Source organism: Denticeps clupeoides, chromosome 3 (genome assembly GCF_900700375.1).
Source record: "Denticeps clupeoides chromosome 3, fDenClu1.1, whole genome shotgun sequence".
NCBI lineage: Eukaryota > Metazoa > Chordata > Actinopteri > Clupeiformes > Denticipitidae > Denticeps > Denticeps clupeoides.
In genome coordinates, this window is record NC_041709.1 from 5,726,049 (window position 1) to 5,745,600 (window position 19,552).

Here is a 19,552-nt window from a genome sequence, read left to right on the forward strand (position 1 = left end):
TTATTGGGTTGGTCTGGCTCTATTTTTGGCTTTCCAGTCTTGTCACATGACCACTTTACTACATAGTTTATCTGATCTAGCAGTTTAAGCAGTAAAGGCCAGAAGTACAGGTGCAGATCAGAACTGTATTTATTGATATATGTTGCCATTGTTTCATACACATCTGTTTACACACTGCTGGAGAAGGCCTCTGGGTCAAAGGTACTTAAACAGAATCACATTAGTTTACCTAAAGGACCAGATACCAGGGGACATGCAGTGACAGTTACACACACACACACACACACGCTCACACTCCTGATGTGCCTAAATTGTGCTTAATAGCAATCAATTCCCTATCCCCCACTGAGGTCATTTCCTGTTTTCAGGAGAAGATGAGACAAAAACAACAAACAAAAGAGGCACTCACACACATCTGCTTACACACACACACACACCACACACACACAAACAGGTTGTCAGAGATACAGACAATCATAATACCCCCGAAAAGGCATGCTCTCAGAATGCAGCAGCACTATAAAGGTCAGACACCGATGGCTTCTGAGCAATTCATTTAAATAAATGTCTCACGTTACTCTTAACAAAATGCGCTTTGTTGTTCAGTTTTCCACGAACAATTAGTAATTTCACATGGTGAGTAACTAAGGAGAATAACGCAAATCTTCATAAGCGGCCCATGTCATGCTCACAGAGACACCAGAAGCAGTGAATGAATGTTATTCTGTAGTGGGTTGATGCACACAACAGATATTGGAACTGTGTCTATTATGCTTGATGTATAAAGACCGCTTTACCGAAATGCTACAATTTTAGGATTCCATAATTTCTCAAGAACTTATCAAAATATATATACGTAAATGTTGCAATTGTACCTGTTATTCATAAAGAGTAATGGTGGAAATCTAGAAGATATTTATTGCTTGAATGATCCGCATGCATATTTTTAAATGGAAAATACCAAATAGAAACCTATCAAGAGAGGAGAAAGGGGGGCTTAAGGTGATAATGTCTGGTGTTTCTCAAGCCTAACCCTGGCGAGCGCCGCTGCAGACCGGTGGAGGCAGCTGTCTTGTGAGAGTTATCCTGTGAAGCTACGTGCTAACAGTGGGGAATGTGTGATACGCTAGTTGTGGCCACGGTGTGTGGCTTCCAACTAAAGGTCCCTCCTCCTTCAGCGATCGACTGTCATCGGTGGGAGATGATCAAGAGATGCCTCACAAAGACCCAACCACCCAACCACTGTGGAGACCCTCTTCCTACGAGCCGCTGGCACTGGATCGCTCACTTCTGCACACAAGAACACTGAGCTGATTAGAGGCATGATGAAACCTTGCACTGAATAAATCTTGGATCCTGAGAGGAGAGGCTCTCACTCAGGCTCTGCTGGCATCACGTCTGGTCCTTGAAGAAAGGCGTTGATTCTATAAAAAGACGAGAAGTAAATAATATGAGGTGTGAGGAATCTGCAGGGCAAGGTTTTGGCAAGATGCATAGATTCATGTGACAATGAAAAAGAACTATTCCACAAAAGCAATGGTTAAGCTTAAAATCCCATTTAAAAAATTGAGGTTTCTTATACAAGGTGCTGCTAACTTCTAAAAATTGTAACAAACGTTTTCATCCACAATTTCTTACCTTGAGGTCTCGGCTGCTTCCCTCAGTTCTTCATCAAGTCTTAATGAAAGAAGAAGCGAGCGAAAAGAAAATTATATTGCACACGACCAAAGTAACTGAACAAGATATTATTTTGCAGTCCACCAAACATAGACAAGACACAATATGTGTTCTTGGTTTGAATTTTCGTATATTATGCATTTAAAAGATTTAATATATTTTCACTGGCTGAATAAGAACAGCCTTTTTGTACAATGAAGGTCAGTTTGGTTGATCTTACCTGACAATACTCTCAGGGATATGGACATATTCCATTGGAATTAGCTCTTCCAGCTCAGCCAGGCTGTTCACATACTTAATCTTACTGCTGAATTTAGAACTGATGAAGAGCATAATTTGTCATCATCAATATACTTGTGCAGTTCAGCAGACAACAAGACAACTGACATTGACAGTTGACAAAAAATGGACTGAAATACCTGATAAAAGGTCTAGTGATGGCAAGAACAGTCCTGATAAACCATGATGGATGAACAATGATGAAGGATTTCAAGTTCTTCCTCAACCTAAATCCAGGAAGAAATCTAGGCATTCACATTTTTACTCTTTCTGGGTGGGCATCAGTTTGAAAAGTAGGAGAGGATTAATTATACCTTCTGTCAATCATCTGGTAGCACCTCTTTAGCCAGCCCAGTCCAGGCATTTTCCTGTGGGGTGTGGCTCCGTTCAGGTAGACAATCATGTAGTCCTCTGCCACCATAAGCTCCAGCGTGCTGATCACATACCTGCAATGACAGATCAACAGGCTCAGTCGGAGCTGTAACTGGAGGAGGATCTTGTGCTCTAGATTGGGTGTGAAGAATGAAATCACTCACAGGAAGAGGTTCTCCATGACCTCGTGGTAATCTTCTCGGTTGCTGTCTGGGAGGAAGCAGGCAGCAAACACGATGATTGCATTCACCCCATTTCCATAGTAACCTGTTGAAGTTTTTTTTCCAAAAATTAGTCATTCTGACAAAAAAAAAAACATGAACACATCCAGATTATGTATTTAATAATAATAGTTATTATTGTTATTATTATCAATCAGGATTTTGTCTGACTGAACCAAAGTAATTGACTCTAAATTTTAATTAAATTTTATTTAATACTTAAAACATTACCAGAATATCTCCCTATCACTCCCTGTCTGAGCCTATTTACCACACTTGTTTCTTAAATATGAATTATGTCAAGCTTTAGTCTTAAGAATTAATTGGAAAGCATTCATAAAAACTGCTAAATGTATTACTTTAAAATGTTTAACCAATTGACAGCCCTGTTTATGAAGGCTTTTGATAAAAGGCAATAATCTGTGTATTAAAAGACAGATTTAATGATTTGATAAATCAGCTCAGGTCCCAGTACCTCCATGAGAGATGACTTTCTGATATGGCTCGATGAGCTTCATGTTGATTCGGTGCTCCTGCTCTCCAATGATGACTGTTCTCCACAGCCTGGCATCCTGCCGCTCGTCCTCTGCGCTGAGCGTCGGGATTGGCTCCCTCGACTCCTTCACTGAGTTTCGACCTGATGCTTGAGGTTCTATGTAATTGGTTACATGTTTAAAAGGTTTCTCTATCTGTATTTTGTACTGTGTTGTTTTATTAGTTTGGTGGGACAGAGTGTTAAGTGCATGTCACCTTCCCAGTCCATCTCATGGTCTGTATAGTCCAGGTAGTCGGCTTCATCTGGTGTGTCCAGATCATCCACATTGATGTCCAGGTCATCAGGTGTGTCAAAGAGGTCATCTTCACTCTGATCCAGAGAGAGGCTGATGCGGGGAGCTGACAGCTTCTTCCTCTGGGCGGGACCTCCTGCATCCCTGCTACTGCCTTGTAGGGGTAATGAGGTGGGTGGTGCTAAAATTTGAAAGGGAGATTAATCGAATGTCAGGATTACCATTTTTCATTGGTAAAAAAAAATGGAGTAGAGCAGATTCACTCAGACTATAGGAATACAATGACCTTTCAACTGGAATTGGAACTGGACCAATGCAGAACACACGTGTTAACATGTACCTGGTCTACTTTCCACCCCATCAGCATTCATCCTGCTTTCAGGAGGCGGGTCCATCCCCAGGGGGACCTGCAAAGGCAGTCAACACGAACTCACTGATCAGAGACAGTAGCGGTTCAGACAGCAGGCCACGGGGTCTCCAGCATCATCAGAAAAGGTCTGGAAATAATAGAAATTACTTGGAATTAGTATTTTTTCGAAATTTGCTTGTACACTAGATGTATGCATGGCTAAATTGTAACAGAATACATTCAGTCCACAGTGCATTTTTTCGAGGCAAATCAAAATAGTTCAACAGATGTAAGATCTACTGAAATATAAAAAGGATCTGCCTTTTGCATTGTCATTGCGTTAAATCACCCATAAATACCTCAGCGTGTAGTTAAAAACATCTTCCACATGTTCCTGTTTAATCCTTGCTGATGCTGATATATAAAATTCACCACCAAGAAGTTTTGGAAAAGGAAATAAATAATAAATTACAACAAAGATGTTTTCCATATGCATTTCAAAAATGTTTTCTACAAAAATATTATGTAACCAAATACATTGCTGAATACATTTATTTGCTCATTATTTGGCCATCAGTATTTATCTCAATCCTGTTTAAGTGTTTCCTTAAATTCCCTTTAACTCAAGTCACAGAACTCATGTACATCTTTAATCTCTTCCCGACAACAACAAAATTCTTTCAAAAATCTTTCAAAAATCTCACTAAATACAGGAATTTTATGACACTTCACACATGACAGTTATGGCATCCCTTGGCCTTAACTTCTGTATACTCTGAAAGAGGCCAATGAATTTAATATGCGGGGAAAAAAATTAAATGATTTCAGCTGTAAATGTCCACCTGAGAACACAGTAAATCACGCAAGTGATCACTGAGCCCCAGGGATCCCTAAATCCCTGCACATTTGTGGACATATGCATCAACCAGTAAGAACAACTACCAAATCCTGTTTGCAAATAGGAAAAACAGACAACAATCGCATAAAAATCCATGGATATTGCATTACCACAGTACACACAAACCCATCCATGTGCAAATGTGTGTGCGTGTGTGTGTGCGTGGTGTTCTCACATGGGAGGATTAGACATTCATCCACACAATAACCTTCTGGCAGTATTTCAATGCAGAGTCAGACCGGGTGTATGTTTTCTGAGAGTGAATAAATAATCCTTCCATCCCTGCCAGGGTATGAGATGAGCAGAAAGGAACTTGGGGAAAAGAGGGCAGGGGGTACAGAAGAGCGGAGGGAAAGGGAGAGGAGGAGGGATTTATGTCATCAGCTGCCCCATCCTCAGCCCCCTCCCCCCTCCGGCTCGCTTTCTGCCAACTCAAACGTCCACACACTCGAGCACCGGCACGGGAGACCAGGGCAAAAAAAGAAAAAAAAACAGGAATCATGCAAACAAATCAGTCAGGTACATTCAAATCAGCACCCATGGTCTGGACGTTTACCTCCACACACCACCCATGCACCCCTCATGGAGAGAGATGCCTAGCGTTACCCTCACACACACCACTGCACTGCCCCTCCCTCTCTCTTTCAAGTCTATCTTTCTCATCCACTACTGCCTGTTTTTGAAAAAAAAAAAAAAAAAAAAAAAAGACATAAACTGACAGACGGACAAACATGGCACTCACCGCTGCTCAGGAGCACAGGAAGAGCACACCGTCTCACAGCATGGATGCACGGGGCTCTGCACAGACGCCGTCTCCCAGCAGCCTCTGACGGAGATGCTCGGCTCACAAACAGCTCCCAGCTTCCACCATTTTGTGGTCACATGACGCTGCTAGCAACCAAATAAGGGAGGATGGGCTAACGTCTCCCGCTGCTGCCTATGATGCTGTGCGTGTGGTTGTGTGTCAGAGGCAGCGGGACCCAGCATGCAGCGAGGAGAGAGTGGGTGGGGGAAGCTGAATCAGGCTGATTCAGTAAGCGAGCAGGATGAGTGAGCCTTGGCGCGCAGCTGACGGATGTGAGGATGAGTGAGCTGGACTGTGTGACGCAAATCAATGGAGTCAATGAAGTCTGGCAGATTGGCTGATTCTCAAGTAAACGTTCAAGGTCTATGTGATTTGCGCCCACAGGGACAAATTCGCCAGGGAAATTTACCACAGCCCAATTTTTGGGTTATAAATGTGTTATACATGATGAGTATACATTGCAGGCCAAAAGTTTGGACACACCTTCTCAATCAATGTGTTTTCTTTATTTTCATGACCATTTACGTTGGTAGATTCTCATTGAAGGCATCAAAACTATGAATGAACACATGTGGAGTTATGTACTTAACAAAAAGTGGAGACCTGGACTCCACAGTCACTGGACCTGAACCCAATCCAGATGGTTTGGGGTGAGCTGGACCACACAGTGAAAAGGGGCCAACAAGTGCTAAGCACCTCTGGAAACTCCTTCAAGACTGTTGGAAAACCATCTCAGGTGACAACCTCTTGAAGCTCAAGAGTGTGCAAAGCAGTAATCAGAGCAAAGGGCGGCTATTTTGAAGAAACTAGAATATAAAACATGATTTCAGTTATTTCACCTTTTTTTGTTAAGTATATAACTCCACATGTGTTCATTCATAGTTGTGATGCCTTCAGTGAGGATCTACCAATGTAAATGGTCATGAAAATAAAGACAACACATTGAATGAGAAGGTGTGTCCAAACTTTTGGCCTGTATATTTTGCAAGGGTTGATTCAGATGATGTGCTAAAAAAAAAAGGAACTGGGTCTGCATGTGTTTAAATATTTTCATGTGGTCATGCCTGATTTACATTGTCTGTGTGTCTGATAAAAGATCCCCTACATAGCTGCAATATGTATATATTATATGTGCCACATTAAACATGTTCATCAGACAATTGAGTTGTAATACTAATTATGAAAAGTTACACACAAAACAGGCTGTTTCATGGCAATGTGTATGCTGCTGAATAGCACCTGTAGAGACCCCATATAAATCCTCCAAGCAGGGTTTCTGATGATCCCCTTCAGGCTGGCATTTAACCCGCCACACACTCTAATTAGTGCACGACATGCACTCTAGACTGGAACACAGTAAGTACTTTTCATGTGATAAGGCATGTACACCCTTGTCCCAACAAATTATGTCACTGTGGTCCCTAGCTGCTATTCATTGTTTGATGAGCAAATATTAGAAGCGTAAATCATCCACAAACCCCAGAGCAATCGAGCGCAACGAGGCAGCACCGAGCAACCATATGGTCAAAGCTGTTGAAACGCTGAACAGAGCACAGATTTCCACTCATCCCATCATTTCCAGTCTCTTAAAGACGGATTAAAAGAAATCACACAAGATAAAGTGGGCAGAGACATTAGTTTGGTTTTCGCTCACTCACCTTGACTTTGAGGTCTTAAACAAGGAAGTCGGGCAGGAACCACTCACGCAACTCAGTCCAAAGGTTATTATGCATGCACTTAGAACCACACCTGAGCAGGCCGCTCACCAGGATGTGAAAAGGACAATGGGCCTGTCTGAGCAACAACCTAAAGGGGTTCACTTCACACAAATCCCTCTTCTTGGCATTGTGCATGCAACCCTGTCACCCCAGCACCTAAACCAGTAGTCATTGTATTACGATAAAGCAAAAGAATGAAAAAAAAATCATGAATATGCGCACACACACATTTAACCATTTGTTTCTGTTTAATAATTTTGCTAAAAGGATTAGTATTACAGTATTTAAAATTAGTTTCCGTGTTAGTTTTTCTGGCAAACTTCCTCCTTGGCAAGAATCTCACAGTAAACAACACAGTAATGCACAACACATGTTTGGGGGGCGATGCAGCAATGCAATCGGCATTTCTGAACATTTGGTTCCATTTCTGCACATGCATCATACACCAGGGAGTGATGCTCACATGCTGAGCTTCAGAGACATTAATACAGTACACTGAGGGGCGAAGAGCCACAGCTACATCACTTTCTACAAGTACAGGAGTAAGACTCATTTCAGCTTTGTAGCATTTTTTCCAGTATTAAGATAACTGAAGGAAACTCAACAAATAAAGACAGCTTGAAACATACATCACAATTCATATATAATCCACGTGAACAGTCATATTGTCTGCTTAAGGACTAAATTTGCACTGGCCTCAATGTGCAGATGTCAGCAAGAAAGTCCAGTCACATGACTTGCCTTTGCCTCAGTTTCCATGGCCTCAGTTTATCCTACATTTAGGTACAAGTTGTTTAGTTCCCAGCCATCTCTGATCCTGTGCTTATTGGACATGACTTGATGTGATTTGGATATGTCCCGGACACAAACTTCACACTAGCCCAGGTTAAAATTAGAGAGGTTGTTCCTTAGGATGGCATGTTTCACAGCATTGAAGACAAAGCAGATATTTTCTGTGTCAGTTGCGCAGGTGAAGTGGGAATAAATGGGCTTCTGGTTGTCCATAATCAGAGATTCATACATCCTCAGAATGAATTTCATGGCTTCTTCAGGGTTGTTCTTAGGACCTGAACAATGAATACATGTTTCAGACAATGACATAACTGTGTAGTATTACACAACAATAACAATGAATAAAAAATGGGGTTGTAGTAGCCTAGTGGGTAACACACTCGCCTATGAACCACAAGACCCAGGTTCAAATCCCACTTACTACCATTGTGTCCCTGAGAAAGACACTTAAGTTGCTCCAGGGGGGGACTGTCCCTGTAACTACTGATTGTAAGTCGCTCTGGATAAGGGTGTCTGATAAATGCTGTAAATGTCAAATGAATTTAATAGCTCCTGAACAGTAGTCTCAATGTGATCTAGCCAATATGACAGTTTAATAGCTTTGCCCTCCTAAGCAGATAGATAATGTCATCCTTATCTGGTCATGGACATGCTTTCCTTGAGTAATGTTGACAAAAGTAATGTTCCTTTTGGTGCTGCTACAGGTTCTTGGGTCCGCTTCCTTACCCACTAGGCCACCACTGCCCCTATAGTGATTGGTTTGCTACCCTTTTCCATGGAGACAGTTTGTGTTCAAGCATCATGATGAATCTCAACATCATTTTACTCTACGCGATATTACAGCAGGTTTACATGATTAGCATCACACATTTTCCTGAAATGGTTTTATGATCAAGAAATAGTGCAGAACTTGGATTTTTAATATACTTTGATTAAAATTCATCTGTAAATGTCTGCTGGAAAAAAATGCACGATGCTGATAACACACATGTAGCAGGTGTAGGAAATGCTGACCTGTGTATTCTGGGAAGTAGTCTGCCAAATGGGAGTATGCAATCTTCTCTGTGAGAAGATCTGTTTTGTTGAGGAAGAGGATGATAGACGACTCCACAAACCAGTTGGAGTTGATGATGGTCTGGAAGAGCGCTTTGCTCTCAACCATGCGATTCTGTCATTGATGATGTTTTAGTCATAAATTTGAAATAATGTCAGTGATGATGTCTACAACTGGGCTAGCAGTGTATTAATGGAGCTCATTTTGTCATGAAGAAGGAAAATGGTGGCAGACGTGCCCAGAACTCACCACTTTTTCACTCTCATATAAGACCTGGTCATATTCGCTCAGAGCTACTAAGAAGATAACAGAGGTTACGTTCTCAAAGCAATGTATCCACTTCCTCCGCTCTGACCTTTGACCTCCCACATCAACCATCCTACAGAATGGAGAAACAGCCTGTGCTCAGAGATGGAGACAGCCTGGCCATGTTTTCCAGTGCTACTGATATGTGCAGATACTGCTAATGTTATGTGATGCTGCTGATGCTGTCGGATAAATTTAATAAGCATTCAGAATTATTATAAGCAGTATCAAGTGTTTGGTGGAATCAAAATTCTGGTCTGGATTTGTAGGTGTCAGATCTGGGTATCACTGTTTGTGCAACATTTAGTACAAAAATGATTTTAGCAACAGTGCGTGCAGTGTTGTTTGACTGCTCATTAAACTGTATGCTCCCTATTGAAAGAGAACTCACCGGAAGAGGACAGTCTGCAGGTCAAACAGGTACTCAATGATGCCAGTGGTTGGCACTCTCACCCTCAAGATGTCTTGCAGCGTGGGCAAGTATACGGGTGCAAATATTCTTTTTATGTCATCTAGGAAGCTGAATTGAACACACACACAAGACATTTTAGTGCTCCAAAATGTCACACACACACACACACACACACACACACACACACATTGGTATTAAAGATGTTCATGTTCTAGTACAGTAACCTTCTGTGATGTTCAGAAGGTAAAATCAGAAAATGTCACACACTCTAAAAAATGTCTGTCAGTTTTTTTTTACTATTCCATTTTCAAACATCCATAGCGTCCAATAAACTCAAATGCAACCCTTAATTTCCACTCACAATCCCATATACATGGAAACTGCATGCTCACTATTTGGCCGAGTCAGAGAGCTGGTACTCCCTTCTGCGCTTGTAGCATTTGTGCATTCCTTCGTCTTCCCATAACTTCTTGATGGCATCTGCATAGTTTGGCTCCATCCTGGAGATTCCCTCAACATAGACCTTCTTTACTATCTCAGCATTGGCCTGCAACAGAGTTTGCTGCCTGTTTCAGAGTTTGTCACGGTGCAACATATGCTGAACTGAGCTTTTTTACATAATATAATAAAATCTATTCAAGAGCTTACAATGTTATTTTTATTCACAAAGCTGATCTTGAGCATCTCCATGGCTTGGATCATGGCCTGAACGTTTTGGAAGATGTTCTGGAACACCAGCGGGATGTAGTGTTTGCTGTCCTCTTCTGAATAACCAGCGCCATGGATGATCCTCATCTGCTTAATGAATGTACTCTTCCCACTCTCACCAGTCCCTACAATGGCCAGAATTACGGAAAACAGTGAAAAATGTAATGGATAGAAGTATAAGATGACAATTCTCATCAAGACATCCGACTACTAACAAGTCAGTAGAACGCAGCATTGTGAGAAGGGCTTCCATCTATTGGTTAGCCAGAAGATGATACAGAAAGCAATTATATGATGGCAAATATCAAATCAGGCAAAAAATCTCCACTTTGAGAGTCTATCATTGTCAGACAGAAGAATGCAGAACACTATGCTTTGTCGGTGTTGCTCCTTTTTTTCCACAGAAAACCTCCATGCTATTTGAAAGAAAGCCATATGGCCTCTACATTGCCTCTCATCCAGCTGATCTGAACAACAACAAAAAAGATTTGTATGCCCCCCAGAGCACAGCAGAGGGATTGCTCAAGTACGATAGATTTTAAGTCCAAAAAGAGAAATGTATATTAACTAACTTTCACATTACCTATAATGTAGGCACTACAATAACTTCAAGTATATTCAAGTATATATTTTAAAAAAAATTCTGTAGAACAAAGACCAAATTCCATTTGTTATTGTAGGTGCATGTTTTTGGGACACGTTCCAGGTCATGCCATGGATTTTCAGATGGAATCGAGTCTGGCCATTCCAGCATGGGCCTCCACCACCATGTTTGATGGTGGGAACACTGTTGCCAGGGTGAAAGAAACTACATTGGGTTTTAATCACAGTGCCGCTCTGTGCCACAAGGCTTCACAAATTCAGCGTTTTTGGCATTTTTATCTTTAATACATGCATTAGATATATGAATAACAGCAAGGGATATTTTCAGAAGATATTTAAACTATTGGATAGAAGAATCTACAAAATAAATGGCATTTTCTTTAGTCAAAGCCCTGAGTAAAGGCCTTTATTCTCAAATAAATAGTCACAATTTCACTGTGCAGGATGTCTCTGTTGAGAAGAAATAAATAGAAACTTTGCATAGATTTGCATCGAGCATCATGGTGAATGAAGCCCTCCTGGCAGGACAGTTAGAGCCGATTCGAATTCAATAAATACTTTTTCTTTTTTAAAAAGATTGGTCTTTTTAAGAGTGCGGGAAAACATCTGGACACAAAATGATAGACAAACATGACTACATCACATTCGTATACGTATACGTTCTGAATATTTTCATAGTCCCATCTGGGAGAGCACCTGCAGCAGCCAGCAGAACTCACCCAGCAGCAGCAGCTTCAGCTCGCGGCTCGAGTCCTTCTTGTCCCGGGTCAGCTGCCGCTCAATCTCCCGGTGGATCCTCAGGCTCTCCGCATCGTCTGCGGACAGGCAGCAGTCGCCCATTTTACCAGCCGCCCCGTCTCCAAACACGTTCGTGCGGCGGCAGGAGGGGGGAAAAAGGAACGACTCCGACTGACAGCCAGGTGCGTATGTGAAGGAGGGTGTGTGAGGAGCGTCATGCAGCGCTGCTGCGGTCAAATGAGTCTTTCTTCCTCTTCCTACACCAAGGGGCGGGATGAGTTTCAACTGTTCCTAACAGCTTTACTCTCTACTCTTTATGGGAAGCCATGAGAGAGACACACACACACACACACACACACACACACACACACACACACACAAGTGCATCTGTGAATGAACACAAGAAAAAGGAGTGCACAGCTTTTATAAACTGGAATAATTTATTCCAAAACAGTTAATTAGAAAGCATTTTAGACCTCTAGAGACAACGCTGTTTTTTTTTTTTTTTAGAGAAAACCAAAAAAAAAAAAAGAGATCTAAGGAATACAAAGACATCTGAAAGTGAAAAGCAGCACATCAGGCCCAGGCAGTTCTCGTGCTGTGATTAAAATGGAGAGATCCTTGGGGTGCTCTTTCTTCGCTATATGAAGTGCCGTAATAAGCATCCAAACAGACTTTTTTTTTTTTTTTTTGGTCATGTTTTCTCAGCTTTGGAGAAATGCAACAGGTTGTTCCGGGTCACAGAAAGGAGTGAAAGCTGAAGCTGAGACATCCTGTCCACCAACATCCATAGTCCACGGTTCAGTGTGGCTGTCCGTGCATTTCAGGTGCACACTGGCCCTTAAACGCACAATGCAGATGGGACCATGAACTGGCCACGACGCAAACGGCAGGAAAGCTTCTGGGGTGCTGTCCTGAAAAGCGGTTGTACATGCACCTTCTCACAGTAGTCCACAAAAGCACAGGAGCGGGTGGCCGGAGGGGGTGAGAAGGTGGGAAGCGGCAGGCATTTTCAGGCTTGTACAGGCCAGGAACATCCTTCCCGTTCAGAGAAGGTGAGATTTGAGAGACCAAAGGAGTCGTTTCCCTCTACATTAATTTGTCATTCAAATGCACCCATAATACACTATGATCCCACTGCACTTGACACGGGCGCTTTCTATGACCTATGGGAAGAGGGACAGGAAAAAAACATCCATAGCGATAAGCAGGGGTGGGAATGCGAGGTGGAAATTTGAGTATCTTGGCTCGCCGCATATGAGCACAATGTGTAGCTTTGACTGAACTGGGAATAAGGAAGTGAAGACAGACGGCTGGAACTATTAGGCAGCATTTGCACATGCTGCGACTCCGGGTCAGATGCTACGTCCTCTAAGAAGAAGGAAAAAACAAAAAACAGAGTCCATGTTCCAAAGGGACCATCCAGTGTTCTGATCCCCTGCGGCTCTGAGGATGTCCCCGGCTGGGCGCGCTGTTCCACAACACACAACTTCAATTGGACACTGCAATGGCTCAATTAGGCGACTGTCCTGGCAACTGAGGGACGGACGAGGCCCAGAATTGGAAATAAAAGTTTTCCCAGACTGCTTGTACAATTGGAAAGCACATGCCACAAGCCCTTTGAACCCATACAACTCTCCTCTTAAAATGTTCCACCCAATAGAGCCCCAAAGCCAAGCCCAAAAAAAAAAAAAAAAAAAAAAAGCCCTTTTAAAAGTCATTTGCAATATCCATCAATGCAGCAGCCAGTCGTCACCACGGTCACTCGCAGTTGAGCTCCCGGTCACCTGCATTGGGTAAACAAGGGTGTGGTCACTGAACTGGTCGAGGATTAGGGTCCTTTTTTTTCATTTGCAAACACTCAGTGAACAAAGCCACAAGGAGCACTTTTTCACGTCCAGCTAACACCACTGCGCTGTCACCAAAATATACAAACAGAACAGAACCCACGGTCCCCGAATATTTCATCAACACAGGCAGGGCCAGTGGCGTACGGACACAATTTATTTGGCAAAAGTCTGAAAGAGTTTTTAAAAAATAATAATAATAAATTCATCATTACAATACACTTCCCTACACCAAAAGCGTGCAGATCATGAGATGATCACGTACTGGCAGAGGGGGTCATGACAGCAGTCTGCGCACAGAATTATACTGCAAGGAGACTGACATGGGACACACACACACACACACACACACACACACACACAGCACATGGGTACCAAGGTGGGAGAGCAAAGAGGAGAAGGGGGGGAAAAAAAAAAAAAAAAAAAAAGAAGGAAGAAGCCATATTTATATATATATTAAAAAAAAAGGCATGTTTCATGACTGGTGGGGTTAGTGGTGCTAAAATGCATTTGGCAGTGTGTGTGTGTGATGAGGGGAGGGTGGAATATTGGCATTAGCGGTGCTATAATGTATTTGGCAATATATAAGACAATCAGAAAAAAAAAAAAAGTGGCACAGAAGATTCACTTTCTAACCCTACAGCCATCATTCAGACAATATACACACACACGTTCATTCGCCTGAACAGGGAATGTCTGACGTCCTCCTCACCGGGTACCTGCCTGTGTCACGGAACAGATCACCAAGCTTGGCAGACTGAGCAGAGAATGCCACTTCAGCTGTACTTGAAAGTATTTAAATATATAGACAATTTTCAAAAAAAATAAAAAGTGTCCCTTAGACATAAACTGTTTGTGTGGAGAAATAAGACGGCTGTTGGCTGTTAATGAAACGTCTACATTCTTAATATGCAAGATAAGCAAGATTTAATAAAAAAAGAAAAAAAAAATGCTCTGAAATATCTGGAAGGTGGGGAACAGCTCCTCCAAAGCGTTTCTCACGTTTTATACAGTAAACGTTCACAGACAATCAATTTCTCTTTAAAATGGAATAATAATTATTAGAACAATAAGAATTCAAGATGGACCCTGTGAACAAGCTCCAAGGTGCAAATAAATAAGGACGCAGTAGTGAACAGTTAGTAAAGATCGATTTTTCGGTCCCTATTCGAAAAAGAACGCTTGTTTAGTCTCAGACTCCCGAGTGGGAGAACACGAGTGGGGTTGGGCGCTGGTCTCCGCCCACCATGCCAGCTCAGGGTTGTTTTATGGACTAGTTGTGGCTGTCTGGTGGATTTGACCAATTTTTTTTTTTTTTCCTCCTTCTTCTTCTTCTTCGAACAATGACGCTTCTCCTCCTCCTCTTCCTCCTCCTAGACAAGATTGTATTCCTTCAGGTTGAGCTGCAGGATGGTGTCTTTGACGGCGGCAAAGACGAAGCGGATGTTCTCCGTGTCGGTAGCACAGGTGAAGTGGGAATAGATGATCTTGTCGCTGTCAGGGTTCAGGTCCACGAACATCTTCAGGATGAACTCCCTCCCTGCCTGCGCGTCCCTCTGAGGGCCTGGAGGAAGACGGAGGGGGTGAAACTCGTAGTCCGGCTGGTAACACCAGGACTATTTCCTATACTCGCTTTCGTTAAGCATTCTCATGAGGAAACACGGTGAGGTGTGCATACCGTCATACTCAGGAAAATAATCCACCAGGTGAGAGAACATGATTTTCTCCTCCAGCAGATCTTTCTTATTCAGGAACAGTATGACCGATGAGTTCTGGAACCACGGATACGTGATGATTGTTCGAAACAATGCTTTGCTTTCCTCCATTCGGTTCTATTTAGAGGAAGAGAGAGAAAAAAAAATTAATAAAAATGAAGATGATCTTACTGTTGATATCAGAATTATTAAAAAAAACAAATAGCTTCTATACATTCACCAATTGCAGGTATTGGTTAAAAAGATGCTCAATATTATTTTTTGGAATTGTATATATATTACCTACTCTGTGACTAAGATGGAGGTCATTTTAATGAATAAAATGCCACTTCGTGAGATGCTCATTAACATGAGTGAAGGATTCAAAGATAATGATTATGAATGATAAGAAGCATAAACCTTCAGGACTGTTGGAAACCATCCTCGTTGTCTAACTTAAGGTGATCAAGAAAGTGGTGTTAGTAGCCTAGTGGGTAACACACTCGCCTATGAACCAGAAGACCCAGGTTCAAATCCCACTTACTACCATTGTGTCCCTGAGCAAGACACTTAACCCTAAGTTGCTCCAGGGGGGGACTGTCCCTGTAACTACTGATTGTATGTCGCTCTGGATAAGGGCGTCTGGTAAATGCTGTATGAGAAATTCTGTATTAAAGCAAAAGCTCCCCGCGCTGGAGAGACTCAAATGTTCAACTTTTTAAAAGTAAAAGAAGAGAAAGTGGTTTTTGTCATTGTGATAAACAGCACACATTTATATTTGGAGCATTTACCAGACGCCCTTGTCCAGAGCGCCTTACAATCAGTAGTTACGGGGACAGTCCCCCTGGAGACACTCAGGTTTACGGGTCTTGCTCAGGAATTGAGTGGGAATTGAGCCTGTGACTTTGTGGTCTTCTGGTTCATAGACGAGTGTCTAACCCACTAGGCTACTAACACCCCAACCACATGGTGCACACAACGAAAATTGTCCTCAGCATTTAACTCGGCTACCTTAGTGAGCAGTGAGGAAGATGCCCGGGGAACAGTGTGTGGGGACGGTAACTAGCACAAAAAGACCTCAGTAACACCATGAACCTGCAACACTTAAGTACACTTCCTCACCATCTAGGCAATCACTGTGCTCCTATTTATAGTTTTATAGTGTAAAAAAAAAAAATGAATTAATAGGTAGATTAATGAGTAGATGAGTCCAAACTTTGGACTGATAGTCACATTTAATTTATACCATGATGACAGAATTCATGCAAAAAGTATAATATAACACTGCACAGTTTATTTGCTACAAGCAGCAGTACATGTTCCTGGGCACCAGACATTCCCCATGACAGCCATGTTTGCAGCTGTGGCAGAGCGGCCTGATGGTGGGTGAAGAGCGCCCACTTCTGGAGACCGCGGCATTTACCTCGTTATCGGACTCCACCAGCACTTGGTCGTACTCGCTCAGCGCCACCAGGAACATGATGGAGGTGACGTTCTCGAAGCAGTGGATCCACTTCCGCCTCTCGGAGCGCTGCCCGCCCACGTCCACCATCCTGAAAAAGGCACGCGATTTGCCCGCGAGGTCAAAGTTCACTCCTGGGTGCTTCATAGAACTGCACCCGTCCTCATCAAGCAGCTTTCACATTAAACAAAGAGAAGTTGAGAATAGCGGGAGGGTACCTGAATATAACACTCTGAAGATCAAACGGGTACTCAATGATACCCGTGGTGGGCACCCTCACTCGGAGGACGTCTTGCTGCGTGGGCACATAGGATGCGTCCGAAATGCGATCCAGTGCACTCAGATAACTGGGGGGGGGCGAGGAAACCGCGTTATCTTCCTTTTCTAAGCGAATCCATGACTTGCAAACACAGACCCTTCAACTGGCTATTGAAACCAACGTCGTTTGTGCCTCACGTTCGCTGCCGGAATTCCGCTCTCGGCCCGCAGGTACACTTACTACTTGGTCGAGTCGGAGAGCTGGTATTCCCGCCTCCGGTCGTAACACTCCTGGATGCCCGGGTCGATCCATAAACTCTTAATGGCGTCCACGTAAGGGTTCGCAAACCCCGAGACTTTCTCCACGTCCACTTCGTGGACAATGTTGGCGTTGGTCTGAGGGGGGGGGAGAGAGAGAGAGAGAGAGAGAGAGAGAGAGAGAGAGAGAGAGAGCAAACATCATCCCAGATCGGATTTCTGTTCATAAAAGTGAAACGTTCTGACGGACCGACAATGAGGGCCATTGTCCTTATCAGGGCACAAAAAGCTGCTAATCCATACTTCAGCCAATTAGCTCTCCGGTTTCTGCTTCCCAATCTCAGTGTTCCCAATCTGACGAGAGCACAAAGCAGCGACCCACTAACGCTCAACTTCCTGACAACTGGAACACTTGGGGACGAGGGACGTGTGACGGGCCCGCCTCCGGGACACATCTGCAAACGGGGGGAGGGGTGGCGGCACATTTCGGCAAGGAGTGGAATTAGTATCATTAATTTCATAGCTCGGAGGGGTAATCTCGTCAGGGAGGAGCAGCGTAATTCTCTTTCGGAGGAGAGGAGACGCGCCGCCGTACCTTGTTCTGTTCGTACTTGTAGGGGATCTGGAGGGTGTCCATGGCCCGGATCATGGCCTGCACCGACGTGAAGACGTTCTGGTACACCAGCTTGGTGTAGCCCCGCTTGTCCTCCTCGGAGTAGCCGGAGCCGTGGATGATCCGCATCTGCTTGATGAAGGTGCTCTTGCCGCTCTCCCCGGTGCCTGCGCACAAACGCATTATTATCCACGCGCCCGTTTCCCAAGCTGCACCACAAACTAAACCCCACCAGCCCAGGGTGGTCCACGGTCTGGATTTCAACAGGTTGAAGCATGAAGCACCACCACCATAATCATCATCATCATCATCATCATCATCATTACAAAAGCGTTTCTGTTTCCCTTTTTGACTGTGGCTTCCAAACGGTGAAAATAAAACCCCAATCGAAGGTTATTCAGTAAAAGCAGGTGATTGCTCAACACGAAAAAAAAGATTGTGTAGAGCACGGAGCCGCCGTGGCTGCTATCGCCGCGTCCACCGCTGTATTTACATGCCCGACAGAGAAGAGAAGAAAGTTTTTTTTGCATAAATGGCTGCAATCACGCTTCCATTCGATTATTATCAGGACGAATATTATTAATAGTGTTGTTGTTATTTACCGAGCAGCAGCAGCTTGAGCTCCCGGCGGGCGTCCTTCTTGTCCCGGCGGAGCTGCCGCTCGATCTCGTCGTTGATCCGCCGCGCTTCTTTCGCCTCCTCGCTGAGGCAACACGCCATGATGGAGTCCAGAGTCATGATTCCCCGACAGGACGCGCAAGGGTGGCGGCTGGTGCTCCTTTTACGACTCCGCCGTCAGCTCCATGGCGGTGGGAATCGTGGGGCGCGCTGATCGAGCCAGTGAGGCAGTTCGGGGCGTTTTTTTCCCTCCTTCTTCTTCTTATTATTTATTTTTAACTTTAGCCCGAAGAGGAAGGGGGGGGCCGAAATCGATTCATAAAAATTGTTCGCGGGAATCGACGCGAAACATTCAAATCAGTTCGCGGTGCGACATGTCCCGCGGCGCGATTTCTTCCCCGCTTGTGGTATATATATATATATATATATATATATATATATATATTTTTTTTTTAATTCTAAAACGTGGATTCTGTTTTATTTACCGACGGGAGCGAGGTCCTGGTGGGAATGGTGCCGCTCATTACTCACTCGGGGAATACGGGCTCCGCAGCCGCCCGTTCTGGCCAGCGCCAGTCTCGTAACGAAGCTTCGTACTCTGCGATTACGATTTTTTTTTTAACCTTTAAAAAAAAATAGCCAACCGACGCTCCCTGGGTCTAAATTTGGTGATTCGTTTAGGAATGTGGCGGCATCGGCGTCTTTTTTTTTCTCTCTCCCGCAGCAGCTCGACTCCGGGCGTGGTGAAGCGGAATATGGCGGACTTTCACTCCAATTCCCCTCGAATCGCCAGGCAGCTGCTGGAAAATCCAGTGAAAGAGGGAGGGAAAAATAGTTTGTGTGTGCGGGAAAAAAAAAAAAAAAAAAACGTCGTAGGTTTTTAAAAAAAAAAAAAAAACAAAAAAAAAACGCCTCACCACAGACCCGAACAGCGAGGCTGATGCATTTTTGCACCGGGCCGATTCCTGCCGAAGCGCCTCCGATTCCCACTTTCGGCTCTTCCACGTAATTTCATTACGGCCATGTGACGTCTCGGCTCCAGGAGGGGTGTGTTCGGCTGCGAGGAAGCCTTCCGTCCCGAC

At 43.7% G+C, this 19,552-nt stretch overlaps 3 protein-coding genes across 4 annotated transcripts; all 3 read right to left on the reverse strand.

Annotated features, from left to right (window-relative positions):
• Positions 1-111: 111 nt before the first annotated feature.
• On the reverse strand, positions 112-5,804 carry prune2 (prune homolog 2 with BCH domain). The gene is made up of 11 exons (XM_028973404.1): positions 5,327-5,804; positions 3,678-3,834; positions 3,300-3,518; positions 3,025-3,201; positions 2,493-2,595; positions 2,271-2,402; positions 2,097-2,183; positions 1,898-1,996; positions 1,639-1,677; positions 1,377-1,424; positions 112-1,290 (listed from the first exon to the last, which is right to left on the reverse strand). Exons 2-11 carry the CDS (start codon positions 3,730-3,732, stop codon positions 1,260-1,262), a joined length of 990 nt encoding a protein of 329 aa, XP_028829237.1. The 5' UTR covers positions 3,733-3,834; positions 5,327-5,804; the 3' UTR covers positions 112-1,259.
• A 1,606-nt stretch (positions 5,805-7,410) lies between these two features.
• Positions 7,411-11,890, reverse strand: LOC114785525 (guanine nucleotide-binding protein subunit alpha-14-like). Its single transcript, XM_028971830.1, has 7 exons — positions 11,702-11,890; positions 10,320-10,504; positions 10,064-10,218; positions 9,651-9,779; positions 9,203-9,332; positions 8,914-9,067; positions 7,411-8,174 (listed from the first exon to the last, which is right to left on the reverse strand). Exons 1-7 carry the CDS (start codon positions 11,820-11,822, stop codon positions 7,984-7,986), a joined length of 1,065 nt encoding a protein of 354 aa, XP_028827663.1. The 5' UTR covers positions 11,823-11,890; the 3' UTR covers positions 7,411-7,983.
• A 505-nt stretch (positions 11,891-12,395) lies between these two features.
• gnaq (guanine nucleotide binding protein (G protein), q polypeptide) lies at positions 12,396-19,534 on the reverse strand. 2 transcript variants are annotated; one of them, XM_028974528.1, is made up of 8 exons: positions 19,388-19,534; positions 18,455-19,270; positions 17,835-18,019; positions 17,223-17,377; positions 16,942-17,070; positions 16,685-16,814; positions 15,246-15,399; positions 12,396-15,131 (listed from the first exon to the last, which is right to left on the reverse strand). In XM_028974528.1, the coding sequence occupies exons 2-8, from the start codon at positions 18,588-18,590 to the stop codon at positions 14,941-14,943; spliced, it is 1,080 nt and encodes a 359-aa protein (XP_028830361.1). In that variant the 5' UTR covers positions 18,591-19,270; positions 19,388-19,534; the 3' UTR covers positions 12,396-14,940. The 2 variants fall into 2 exon arrangements, with proteins under 2 accessions (XP_028830361.1, XP_028830360.1); XM_028974527.1 differs by lacking the exon at positions 19,388-19,534 and having other exon boundaries at positions 18,455-19,324.
• Between the last annotated feature and the right edge of the window lie 18 nt (positions 19,535-19,552).

Excerpts from the sequence above, each read along its gene's own strand:
- prune2 (XM_028973404.1), bottom strand. The coding sequence starts at position 3,732 with ATGGACCCGCCTCCTGAAAGCAGGATGAATGCTGATGGGGTGGAAAGT. Across the intron at positions 3,519-3,677 it reads TGGGGTGGAAAGTAGACCAG|CACCACCCACCTCATTACCC; the intron begins GTACATGTTAAC and ends TTCAAATTTTAG. Across the intron at positions 2,403-2,492 it reads GTCATGGAGAACCTCTTCCT|GTATGTGATCAGCACGCTGG; the intron begins GTGAGTGATTTC and ends CTGTCATTGCAG.
- LOC114785525 (XM_028971830.1), bottom strand. The coding sequence starts at position 11,822 with ATGGGCGACTGCTGCCTGTCCGCAGACGATGCGGAGAGCCTGAGGATC. Across the intron at positions 9,333-9,650 it reads CTGCAGACTGTCCTCTTCCG|GATGGTTGATGTGGGAGGTC; the intron begins GTGAGTTCTCTT and ends TCCATTCTGTAG. Across the intron at positions 9,068-9,202 it reads TATATGAGAGTGAAAAAGTG|AATCGCATGGTTGAGAGCAA; the intron begins GTGAGTTCTGGG and ends CATCAATGACAG.
- gnaq (XM_028974528.1), bottom strand. The coding sequence starts at position 18,590 with ATGACTCTGGACTCCATCATGGCGTGTTGCCTCAGCGAGGAGGCGAAA. Across the intron at positions 17,378-17,834 it reads ACAAGTACGAACAGAACAAG|ACCAACGCCAACATTGTCCA; the intron begins GTACGGCGGCGC and ends CCCCCCCCTCAG. Across the intron at positions 15,400-16,684 it reads TGGTGGAGTCCGATAACGAG|AACCGAATGGAGGAAAGCAA; the intron begins GTAAATGCCGCG and ends TCCTCTAAATAG.